Genomic DNA, 13,163 nt, shown 5'->3' on the forward strand with positions numbered 1-13,163 from the left:
GTACATACGTGTGTGTGCGTGTATGTGTATCCATCTAATTACCATCTAAACCAAAATATAGAACATTTTCGGGACCCTGGAAGACTCTTGTGCTCCCTACTCAGTATCCCCCAAAGGTAATCACTATTTTATCCTCTGGCATATATTAATTTGCCTAATCTTGAACTTTGTATACATGGAATTATACTGTATGAGCTCTTTTGTGTCTGGTTTCTTTAGCTGAATATAATATATGTGAGATATATCTATGTTTTTGTTTGTTGCAGTATTTTTCCACCATTCTTTGGTTTTCCACTGCACATTACCTCAGTATTCTAGTGTTGATGGACATTTGGTCTGGAGCTATTGTGAATAAAGCTGTCATAAATATTCTTGTAGATGTATTTTTTGTAGGACATACACACTAATTTTTATTGGAGATATATCTGGAAATTGAATTGCTGGGTTACAGGGTAGGTGTAGGTTTTGTTTCATAGATATTACCAAACCATGTTCCAAAGTGATTTTTGTTAGCATTTGCTTAGTGACTTGATTATGAACTACTTTCTTTTGGTTTTTATATTCTCTTTTGTAAAGTGCCTGTGTTTATCTTTAATTTTATTATTGGATATATGTATTAAAACTATCTTCTCTTTTGTTAACTTTTGTTTAACAAAAGTTGCTAATTAAATGAAATCAAATTAATCAATGTCCTATTTTATCGTTAGTACTTTTTATGCACCGTTTTAGAAATCTTTACTTACCTCAAAGGCCTTATGATATTCCTCTGTGTTTTCTTCTAGACACTTTATTGTTTACCTTTCACATTTTGATCTTTCTTCAATTATTTTTTGTGTAGAGTTTGGAGTAGGGATCAAAGTTCATTTTTCCCATATGGATGTCCAGTTGAGTCAGTACTGTAGCACAAAAGATCATCAATTACCCCAATGAATTGCATTAGCACTTTTTTGGAGATCTTATGACCATATGTGTGTAGGTCTGTTTCTGACTGCTGTATTCTCTTCTGTTGTTTCATTAGTCTCTCCTTGCACCAATACGATACTGTCTTAATTACTGTGGCTTTATTGTAAGTCTTGGATATTCTAGGTTCTTTGCATTTTTGTACGTATCTTAGAATTATCTATCCAACTTTTAAGTTTAAAATGCTCCAAGATTGAGTCCTTGTTCTTCTTTTCTATCTAAACTCATTTATTCAGTCTTGTGATTGTTAATACCACCTAATTGCCCATGACTTCCAAATTTATGCCTCCTATCCAGATATAACTCTTTTCCTCTAGATTTGTGTATCCATTTGCCTAGTCAACATTTTGAATTTGACCTCCTGATCAAAGTGAAGTCTTGATTTCTGCCACCTCCTCCCCATAGTTGCTCCACTCACATCTTATGCTTCTTACTTAAAAAGCAGGCCACTTTAGTCTTCTAGTTGCTCATGCTGAGAACCTTAGAGTCATCCTTGATTCCCCTCTTCTTTTGTATTTCATATATGATCCATGAGAGCATCCCATTGACTCTACTTTCAGATATGTCTATAATCTAACCTGTTCTCATCATTTTCATTGCAGTCACTGGGATGAGCTACCACCATCTCTCTCCTAGATCGCTGCGACAGTAGCCACTTAAGTGGTTACCCTGTTTCCATCATTGCCTTTAGAGGCTATTAACATAGCAGCTAGAGTCATCCCTTAAAAACTTAAGTTATAACAAGTTGCTTTTTTAAAAAAAATTTTCTGCTAGATTCTTATTTCACTCACAGTAAAAACCACAGCCTTTATGTTTCTTATATGCCTATATGCCATTTGTTGTAAACTGTCAACTTTCTGACCTTGTTCCCCTCCCTCATTCTGCTCTAGCAATCTGGTCAGCTTGCTGTTCCTTGTATATACCAAACATGGCTATTCTTTCTGCTTGGAATGTTCTACACTCTTATGCACATGTCATGTCCTTTAAGTTTTATCACATATCAACTTCTCAATCAAGTCTATCCTAACTACCCTATTTAAAATTGCAACCCCCCGCCCTTCCCTGAGTATAGTTTTATCGTATATCAACTTCTCAATCAAGTCTATCCTGACTACCCTATTTAAAATTGCAATCCTCCACCCTTCCCTGGCATACTCAATACTACTTATGTAGTTCTATTTTTTCCTATAAAAATAATATCTTTTAAAGCATATTAAATATTTAATATATATTTAATTTTTTTTAGAAAGGGGCTTGCTCTGTCACCCAATCTGGAGTGCAGTGGTGCAATCACAGCTCACTGCAGCCTTGATCTCCTAAGTCTCAAGCAATCCTCCCACCTCAGCCTCCTGGGTACCTGGCGAGTACAGGCATGCACCACCATGCCTGGCTAATGTTTTTATTTTTTCTGTAGAGATGGGGTTTCGCCATGTTGGCCAGGCTGGTCTCGAACTCCTGACCTCAAGTTATCTGCCTGCCTCAGCCTCCCAAAGTGCTGGGGTTACAGGCATAAGCCACTACACCCTGCCTATAGTTAATATTATATTAAAATATTTCATATATACATTTTGATAATTCATTTCCTTTATTGATTATTATCCCTTTCCCCTGGTAGAATGTGAGGCATGTAGACCTGAATTTTTATCCATGACTTTTATCTTTTGCTCACCAATGTAACACAAGCATCTGGAACAGTTCTTGGCACACAGTGAGCACTCAGCAATTTATTTGTCATAAATTGATTCAGGATATAGGCTTCTCCAATTCCACCATTAAGTGGAAATGCTATCCCTTAGTGCTGACATTTTTAGAACCTGTCTATTGAAGGTATATGTACCCCTTTCAGTAACATTTGTTTGTTATTACGATTTCACTAGGTGACAAAGGTGACACTTGCTTCAACTGCATTGGAACTGGTATTTCAGGGCCTCCAGGTCAACCTGGTTTGCCAGGTCTCCCAGGTCCTCCAGGTAAACCATTCTGCCTCAGGGCAACCTTCTAAATATTTTTTGGCTAGATTTTGTTGAGCTTATACTTTTAGAATGTTACCAGTTTCTCATTTTTATAGCTAGTCACTCATATCTATAAATAATTCAGTATGAAATGCCTCTATTTGTTATCAAAATAATTATGCTCTTGTTTCTAATACCTGAAGCTACCAACATTTTCTATTAAAGCATTTTGACAATATAATTTCAGGAAATATATCTTCCCCATTTTCCATATGAAGAAACAAATCACTTATACAGAGTCAGACTTCTTTTTTCCAGAATACTGGGAGAAAAGTTCATAATACCTAGCCCCTGAATATAGTTTCCAGTGGCAGAGATTCCAGTCACTGGGGATGTATCACATGTTGTCGTTCAGAAATAGGGGTTCTATCAGAGTTTGACAATCAACTGCCACTATTCCTCTCTCTATGTATAACTCATCTATCCCCCTTTCCAGTCAAAACTGTATGTGATATCTGTCAGACCCTCAACTGTTTCATTTAACTGCCCCTTAGGATATCCCAGTATTCTCTTGAAATTACACTTTATGTTGAGTCAGGGCTGGGAATAGACACCAGATCTCTTACCTTTCTGTCTAGTGAGTCTATGAAGGACACCAATTCATTTGGAGTTTGGGAATACTTTCAACAAATCTTTTAGACATTATCGGACGTTAGTAATCTAGCCTTGTACCTCTAGTCTCATGGTTCTCAAACTTGAGAGTGCATCACCTGGAGGGCTTTTTGAAGCCCAGACTGCGGAGCCTCACTCTCAAAGTTTCTGATTCAGTAGACCTGGATGAAGGCTCAAGAATTAGCATTTCTAATTAGTAGCCAGGTGGTGATGATGCCACTGGTCCAGGGATCCATTTGGAGAACCACTGCTTTAGTAACGTTTCCTCTAGTCTTTGAGCTGCAAATATTTCTCATAAACCAAATTTCAGGGAATGATAAACCAAAGAAAGGACTGGTAAGGATCTACGAAAACTGCATAAGTCAGAACAAAGATATTCAGACCTTTTCATTATCTTTTTCTCCCTTTGGCAATGAAAACATCATAGGAACCCAGGAAACGTTGTGCATAGTATTTGGTAGTTGCAAGGTCTGAGAAGGACTGCTTTGGAGTTGGAAGTTTCTTAGGATACAATATTGTATGTAACATGAAATGTTAAATTTATTTTAAAAAGGATGATTATCTCATTTTGAGAACATAAAAGGAAAACACAAATGTGACTTAAATGGGATTGAATGGGATTCTTATTTTAAAAACTTTACATTCTGACTTGATGATTTCTGTATGAGCTTTTCAGGAGTTCAAGCTCAAAGCTTACATTATCATATGTGTGTGTGTGTGTGTGTGTGTGTGTGTGTATGTGTGTGTGTTAGGATCCCTTGGTTTCCCTGGACAGAAAGGTGAAAAAGGACAAGCTGGTGCAACTGGTTCCAAAGGATTACCAGTAAGTTTTGAGTATATTATAAAACAAAAAGAAGTAGAAGGAAGGCATTTTACACATTGATTTTCAATTATTCATATACATACACACATATATAATTTCATTTTTCTATTAAGTTGTACTTTATTTGATTCCTTGACTATTCCTGACTCATATGCCTCACTTGATTCAGCCCTTTGTACATTAAATGTTATTGGGTGGGTTGAAGGGGTAAACTGGAGAGAAGAAAATGTTAGAAAAAAAGAAACTGATTTTCTTTTTCTCTTTCTTCTTTTTCCACTCTTTCTCTTTTTTTCCTTACCCACTTCAGGGCATTCCAGGAGCTCCAGGTGCTCCAGGCTTTCCTGGATCTAAAGGTGAACCTGGTGATATCCTCACTTTTCCAGGAATGAAGGGTGACAAAGGAGATTTGGGTTCCCCTGGAGCTCCAGGGCTTCCTGGTTTACCTGGCACTCCTGGACAGGATGGATTGCCAGGACTTCCTGGCCCGAAAGGAGAGCCTGTGAGTTGGTTTGATGTTTTTCGTTTTGTGATGTTAAATTTTCACTTAGAAATGTTTTCTAAGTTAACTCAAAGGATGGGCCTGATGCTGAGATAAACACCCAATCAATGCTTAAAACAGTGTGACCATACAGTAATGGCACATTGTTACTGACTATGTAGGGTTTCTTCACTACTCTTTTCTTTCACTTGTTTTGTAAACTTATTTTTCTTAACCCTTTAATATTGAATAATATTTTCTATGAATAGGTGGGCAGGAGGTTAAGATGTTTATGAGACAGTATAAGGTTCCCCATCTCTTAACCCCCACATATCTTTCCCTGGGTTTATTTAAACCTCATGACTGGGTATGGTGGCTCACGCCTATAATCCCAGCACTTTGCGAGGCCGAGGTGGGCGGATCACCTGAGGTCAGGAGTTCGGGACCAGCCTGGCCAACATGGTGAAACCCCGTCTCTACCAAAAACACAAAAATTAGCCGGGCATGGTGGTGGGCGCCTATAATCCCAGCTACTTGGGAGGCTGAGGCAGGAGAATCACTTGAACCCGGGAGGCAGAGGTTGCAGTGAGCCGAGATTACACCACTGCACTCCAGCCTGGACAACAAGAGCAAAACTCCATCACAATAAATAAATAAATAAACCTCATAACCAGCAATTTAACTTGTTTCTCTCTCTCTCTCTCTCTCTGTGTCTCTCTCTTTCTCTCTCTCTCTCTCTATATATATACACACACACACATATATATATATAGTAAGCTTAGAGATCAGTACAAGTAGATAGCCATGTTCAATGTGCCACAGAACTGAAAGACTTACCATAAATGAACAATCTTACTTTGTACATAGCACACAGCCCAGGATATTTAGGTAGGAAGTGATATTTTATAATGTTATCTAGACTATAACCTTTCTGACTTACACTAAAATGTAAGCTGCATAAAGCCAGAGATTTTTTTTGTATTTTTGGTTTTCTGTTGTATCACCAGCACTTGACACATAGTAGGAGCCCAAAAATATTTGTTGGAGGAATGAGTAAGCGGAATGATCACACATACCATCCTATAATACCACTCACTTATATAGCTTTTAAGAAGAACTATTTATGGCTATAGCCTTTCCCCAGTTGTATTCAGTACCAACCTACAGATAGTTGTTGTATCTATATGTTTCTGTATTAAACTTTTCCCTTTTTAGGGTGGAATTACTTTTAAGGGTGAAAGAGGTCCCCCTGGGAACCCAGGTTTACCAGGCCTCCCAGGGAATATAGGGCCTATGGGTCCTCCTGGTTTTGGCCCTCCAGGCCCAGTAGGTGAAAAAGGCATACAAGGTGTGGCAGGAAATCCAGGCCAGCCAGGAATACCAGGTAAGTCTACTGTGTTTTGTTTTAAATTTGGTGCTTAAAAACAGAAATTTGTTATGTTTTGGCTACTCATGGCTTCCTTTCCCAAGAGGTGTGATTCCCTGGCCATTTATATTTGAACTCTTCGGAGCATCTTAGCAAGGGATCACAATGTTTTTTGTAAGGGGGTTTCTCTTTAAATCTTCTCTGACTGTTTCATTGTTACTGTTAATTTTGTTCTTTTTAAGTACATGATACATAATGCAAAGTTTAATAAATAATTATAGCAGAATCACACAGGTAACTACCACACACATCAAAAAATATAATGTTACCAGCATCCTAGAAACCCCTAACCTTTTCTCCCTGTCATTTCCTAATCACAATTCCCTTCTTCCTCTCTACTGTCTTGACTTTTACATAATTTTCTTCCATTACCCCTCTATTTTGTGACCTCTGTATGCATTTTTAAACAGAGTATTTTAATTTTGTTTCTTTTTGAACTTCATGTTAAAGGAATCATAGGGTAAGTGTTTTCTATATTAACTTTTTGTGTGGCTATATATAGTATGTTCATTTTTATTGCTATATAGTATTTCATTGTATGTATGTTTGTGTGTGTGTGTGTGTGTTACAGTTGATTGATCCATTCTATTGCTAATGGTCAATTGGGTTATTTACAGTTTGGATCTATTATGAATAATGCTTCTGTGTACAGTCATATAGATAGATAGGTAGATAGATAGATCCCTATATCTCCTTGTGTTCATGTGCTCACACTTCTCTAGGGCAAGAGTTGGCAAACTATAGAACTACAGTCCATGGACCACATCCAGCCTACCACCTGTTATAAATAAAAGTTTTATGTGAACACTTCCACAACCATTCACCTTGTCTGTGGTTGTTTTTGCACTACAACTGAAGAGTTGAGTAGTTACTACAGAGACCGTATGGTCCACAAAGCCTAAAGTATTTACTCTGGTCCTTTACACAGAATGCTTACCAATACCTGGGCTAGGGTATGTGTTTAAGATTAGCATTTTCAAAGCATAGGATAAGTGCATCTTCCACTTGAGTGGATAATTACAAACTATATCCAGACCAATTGTACCAATTTTTAACTACCACAAGCAGTGTTGAACATTTTATGTTGATTTACATCCTCGGAAACATTTTGTATTGTCAGACTTTTACCTTTTTGCCAATCTGTTGAGTGTGATATTTTGCATTTCTCTGATTATATTAAAGTTTAGCACCTTTTCATGTGTTTATTGGTCATTTGAATTTGCTTTTGTGAAATGCCTAATCAAGTACTTTGACCAATTTTATATTGGATTTTTTTTATTGATTTAGAGGAGTTCTTTATATATTCTGTGTATTAGTTCTTAGTTACCTACGTATTTTGTGAAAAGAAATCTCTACCTATTGTGGCTTGACATTTTTACTCTGTATGGTGTCTTCAATGAGCAGAAAACAACTTTCACATCATCAAAATTATCAATCTTTTCTCTCATGGTTAGTGCTTTTTGTGTCATGTTTAGGAAATCTTTTTTTTTTTCTTGAGCCCATTTCAAGTTCATGTTTCCATTAATAAGAAGTAGATATACTTGAACTTTGCACGTGTAAAACCTAAATGTACCTATTAGCCAAAAGAAGTATTTTCCTTGTTTACTACAGTTTGATTTTTAATGCTCTTTTGGCCTACATTTTAAAAATACTTATATAGATAACACCCTGTTTTAGGGTTTTCTAAAATGGATGGACAGATGGGTATGATAGATAGATAAATAGATAAACAGATAGATAGATAAGAGGTGATTTATTATGGGAATTGACTTACATGATTATGGAGGCTGGGAAGTCCCCCAGTAGGTCACCTGTAAGTTGAAGAACTAGGGAAGCCAGTAGCTTGGCTCAGTCCTAGTCTGAATGCCTGAGAACCTGAGTGGCTGCTAGTGCAAGTCCCAGAATCTGAAAGCCAGAGAACCCGGAGTTGTGATGTCCAAGGGTAGGAGAGGATGGGTGTACCAGTTTCAAAAGAGAGAGAGCAGTGAATTCACCTTTTTTTCTGCCTTTTTTGTTGTATCCGGTCCCTCAGCTGATTGGATGGTACCAACACACATTGGGTGAGGGTCGATCATCCTTATACATTTCACTGATTCAAATGTCAGTCTCTTTTGGAAACAGCCTCACAGACATACCTAGAAATAATGCTTTACCAGCTATATCAGTATCTCTTAATCTAGCCATGTTGAAACCTAAAATTAACCATTATACATCTTGAATCATGGAAGTCCTTAAGACTGTCATATCCTTTTTCTTTTTGAAATTCTATCCTTCTGTTTTATATATTTCTTGAATATATAGTGGAAGATTGTTTTTCTTGTGAATTTTTGTTAGTTTACATTTTCAAAACATTACTGATAATTTTCTTTTTTGTTTTTAATTAAAAAGAGACCTTTAGTTGAGTAAATACTTCTCATTTACCACTGATTTACTCTTGCTTTCAGGTCCTAAAGGGGATCCAGGTCAGGCTATAACCCAGCCAGGGAAGCCTGGCTTGCCTGGTAACCCAGGCAGAGATGGTGAAGTAGGTCTTCCAGGTATGTGAGGAATTTATTTCAAAGTATCTTCAACACTGATGGCTTTTTTTTTTTTGACGGAGTTTTGCTCTGTCACCCATGCTGGAGTATAGTGGGGTGATCTCGGCTTGCTGCAGCAAGCTCCAACTCCTGGGTTCAAGCAATTATCCCTGCCCCAGCCTCCCGAGTAGCTGGGATTACAGGCACCCACCACCACGCCCAGTTAATTTTTGTATTTTTAGTAGAGACGGAGTTTCTCCATGTTGGCCAGGCTGGTATCGAACTCTTGACCTCAGGTGATCCGCCCACCTCGGCCTCGCAAAGTGCTGGGATTATAGGCGTGAGCCACTGCACCCAGCCCTGGCGGCTTCTTTCTTTGAACGTTTTCCTTTCCATAACTGCTCTTTCTCCATAGGTGACCCTGGACTCCCAGGGCAACCAGGCTTGCCAGGGATACCTGGTAGCAAAGGAGAACCAGGTATCCCTGGAATTGGGCTTCCTGGACCACCTGGTCCTAAAGGTATGTTGGAATGGGCAGCAGGCAGGGTAGCTCAGAAGATTAGCATGATGTTATTCTTTGATAAAATTCATTCAACAAATAAAATATATTAATTGTACCTTTTTTCTCTGTACTATAAAGAATGTAAATAAAAAATCTTAGTGTATTTTCATTGTAAGTTCATTCATTATCTTTATCTAAAACAGTCCAGACAGGAAAATATCTACATTTTAGATATGCAAAAGTGATATATAAGCTTAGAAATTACAGGAATTGTCTTTTGTGTTCACCATAGTATTCTCAGGGTTTAGAACAGTTCCTAACACATAGTGTACACTTGTTATTTATTGAGTTAATGGATTTTTTAAATAGAAAACAGACTTATTGCACATGTGTAGCCAAGTAATGTTTTATGCTAAATAATATTTTCTTGATTTATTGAAATTTTTTAGGGCTTATGCTTCAGTTCTGCTTTATTCCTCACAGAATTTATTCTCACAAATGGCAAGAGCACACAGTGGTCTGAGGACAGTTCTTAAATATACCTTTACTCATTTATACAAAATGCTTTCAAAAGTATCAGGTTTGATTTTATGTGTATATGTATCTATAATATCTGCAGTTAGTTTTAGTCCATTTCCAAAATTATATGGTAGGCCCTTGTCATACTATATCCAGATATAAGCAGAAGAAAAGTTCTTGGGCATTTTTGTGTGGAATTCATTCCTTAAAATTTAGTTCTATCTTATTATATAATAGCCCTCATTTTCTTCAGAAAAGCATATGTTCCACATACATTAGCTCTATGTGAAAATAAAAGGACTGTAAGGTGATTGAGGGGATTGTAAGGCTTAATCTTAGGTAGTAGAATGTCATTGTGCTTTTAACATCTTACTGTTGTCACTAAGCATGATTAGAATGTGGCTTTGGGAATTTGAATATCTTTCTTAAAGTGTCTTTCCTTTGGTGGTTAAAAAATGACTTATCATTTTACAGGCTTTCCTGGAATTCCAGGACCTCCAGGAGCACCTGGGACACCTGGAAGAATTGGTCTAGAAGGCCCTCCTGGGCCACCTGGCTTTCCAGGACCAAAGGTCTGGGACATTTTTATTTAGTCCTTCTCATTTTCTTATCTTTCCCACCTTCCTTATTTCTAGCTCTCTATTTTGACTCAGATATCATCCCAAGTCCCAAGTCTTTACTAGAAATATATAGATAAAATAACTTATTATATTTCCATTTAAAAAAATAGTTAACCCCAAATCATCTTTAATAGTCCAAGAGGTCACATTTGGAGGAAAAAAAAAAAAATTTCTGTACCTATTTTTGAGTGCCCAGTTCGTTGATTAGAGAATACAGGCATACCTTGGAGATATTGCAGGTTTAGTTCCAGATCACCACAATAAAGTGAATATCAAAATAAAGTAAATCATACAATTTTTTTTTGTTTCCGAATACATATAAAGGTTATGTTTACACTATACTGTAGTTTTTAAAGGGTGCAATAGCATTAGGTCTAAAAAAAAATGCATACCTTAATTAAAAATACTTCATTGCTAAAAAATTTTAGCAATCATCTAAGCTTGCAGCAAGTCATAATCTTTATGCTGGGGGAGGGTTTTGACTCAGTATTGATGGCTGCCCACTGATCAGGGTGATGGTTGCTGAAGGCTGGGGTGGCTGTGGCAATTTTTTTTTCCATTAAAATACAATCTATTTTGTTGAAAACAGACAATTCGTTTTTTTTTTTTTTTTTTTTTTTTTTTTCCTCCCATGCTGTTTTATTTTATTTTATTTTTTAAATTATACTTTAAGTTCTAGGGTACATGTGCACAAGGTGCAGGTTTGTTACATATGTATACATGTGCCATGTTGGCATGTTGCACCCATTAACTCATCATTTACATTAGGTATATCTCCTAATGCTATCCCTCCCCCCACCCCCTCCTCACAATAGGCCCTGGTGTGTGATGTTCCCCTTCCTGTGTCCAAGTGATCTCATTGTTCAATTCCCACCTAGGAGTGAGAACATGCAGTGTTTGGTTTTCTGTTCTTGTGATAGTTTGCTGAGAATGATGGTATCCAGCTGTATCCATGTCCCTACAAAGGACATGAACTCATCCTTTTTTATGGCTGCATAGTATTCCATGGTGTATATGTGCCACATTTTCTTAATCCAGTCTATCATCGATGGACATTTGGGTTGATTCCAAGTCTTTGCTATTGTGAGTTAGTGCTGCAATAAACATATGTGTGCATGTGTCTTTATAGCAGCATGATTTATAATCCCTTGGGTAGACCCAGTAATGGGATGGCTGGGTCAAATGGTATTTCTAGTTCTAGATCCTTGAGGAATCGCCACACTGTCTTCCCCAATGGTTGAACTAGTTTACAGTCCCACCAACAGTGTAAAAGTGTTCTTATTTCTCCACATTCTCTCCAAGGCTGTGGCAATTTTTAAAAATAAGACAGCAATGAAGTTTGCCACATCAGTTGACTCTTCCTTTCAGAAAAGATTTCTCTGCAGCATACGGTGCTGTTTGATAGTATTTTACCCACAGTAGAACCTCTTTCAAAATTGGAATCAGTCTTGCCAAACCCTGCTGCTGCTTTATCAACTAAGTTTATATAATATTCCAAGTCCTTTAGTGTCATTTCAACACTGTTCCCAGCATCTTCACCAGGGGTAGATTCCATCTCTAGAAATCACTTTTGCTCATAAGAGGCAACTGCTCATCTGTTCTACTTTTATTCTAAGATTGCAGCAATTCATTCATATCTTCAGGCTCTACTTCTAATTCTTGTTCTCTTGCTACTTCCACCACATTTGCAGTTACTTCCTCCATTGAAGTCTTGAAACTCTCAAAGTCATCTGTGAGAGTTAGAATTAACTTCTTCCAAACTCCTGTTAATATTGATGTTTTGACCACTTCTTATGAATCCTGAATATTCTTCATGACATCTAGAATGAAATCCTTTTCAGAAGGTTTTCCATTTGTTTTGCCAGATCCATAGAAGAATCACTATTTATGACAGCTATATATTACACAATGTATTTCTTAAATAATAAGACTTGAAAATTAAAATTACTCTTTGATATATGGGCTGCAGAATGGGTATGGTGTTAGCAGGCATGAAAAGAACATTAATCTCTTTGCACATCACCATCAGAGCTCTTGGGTGATTAGGTGCATTATAAATGAGCAGTAAAATTTTGAAAGGAATCTTTTCTTCTGAGGAGTAGGTCTCAATAGTGGGCTTAAAATATCCAGTACACTATGCTGTAAATACATCTGCTGTCATCCAGGCTTTATTGTTCCAGTTATAGAGCACAGACAGAGTAAATATACCATAATTCGTAGGGCCCTAGAATTTTTAGAATAGTACATGAGAATTGGTTTCAACTTAAAGTCACCAGTTGCATTAGTCCCTAAAAATAGAGTCAGCCTGCCCTTTGAAGCTTTGAAACCAGTAATTTACTTATCTTCTCTAGCTATGAAAGTCCTATGAGCATTTTATTCCAATAGAAGGCTGTTTCATCAACATGGAAAATCTGTTGTTTAGTGTAGTCACTTTCATCAATGATCTTAGCTAGATCTTCTGGATAACTTGCTGTAGCTTCTATGTCAACATTTGCTGCTTCACCTTACACTTTTATGATGTGGAGACAGCTTCTACCCTTAAACCTCACAAACCAACTTCTGCTAGCTTCCAACTGTTCTTCTGCAGCTTCCTCACCTCTAGTCTTCAGATAATTGAAGTTGGGGCCTTGCTCTGGATTAGGTTTTTGCTTAAGGGAATGTTATGGCTGGTTTGATCTTCTGTCCAGATCACTCA

The 13,163-nt window shown here is 37.2% G+C and overlaps 1 protein-coding gene across 3 annotated transcripts in view; it reads left to right on the forward strand.

Annotated features, from left to right (window-relative positions):
- Positions 1–13,163, forward strand: part of COL4A5 (collagen type IV alpha 5 chain) — a 298,599-nt gene that overhangs the window by 177,663 nt on the left and 107,773 nt on the right. For all 3 annotated transcript variants that reach the window (XM_030934587.1, XM_030934588.1, XM_030934589.1), the window contains 7 exons: positions 2,838–2,930; positions 4,337–4,407; positions 4,715–4,906; positions 6,101–6,269; positions 8,756–8,848; positions 9,243–9,347; positions 10,323–10,420. In XM_030934587.1, the coding sequence (XP_030790447.1) occupies positions 2,838–2,930; positions 4,337–4,407; positions 4,715–4,906; positions 6,101–6,269; positions 8,756–8,848; positions 9,243–9,347; positions 10,323–10,420 (821 nt within the window). The remainder of the gene's footprint in view (positions 1–2,837; positions 2,931–4,336; positions 4,408–4,714; positions 4,907–6,100; positions 6,270–8,755; positions 8,849–9,242; positions 9,348–10,322; positions 10,421–13,163) is intronic.

The sequence above is a fragment of the Rhinopithecus roxellana genome, chromosome 7 (genome assembly GCF_007565055.1).
Source record: "Rhinopithecus roxellana isolate Shanxi Qingling chromosome 7, ASM756505v1, whole genome shotgun sequence".
Lineage (NCBI taxonomy): Eukaryota > Metazoa > Chordata > Mammalia > Primates > Cercopithecidae > Rhinopithecus > Rhinopithecus roxellana.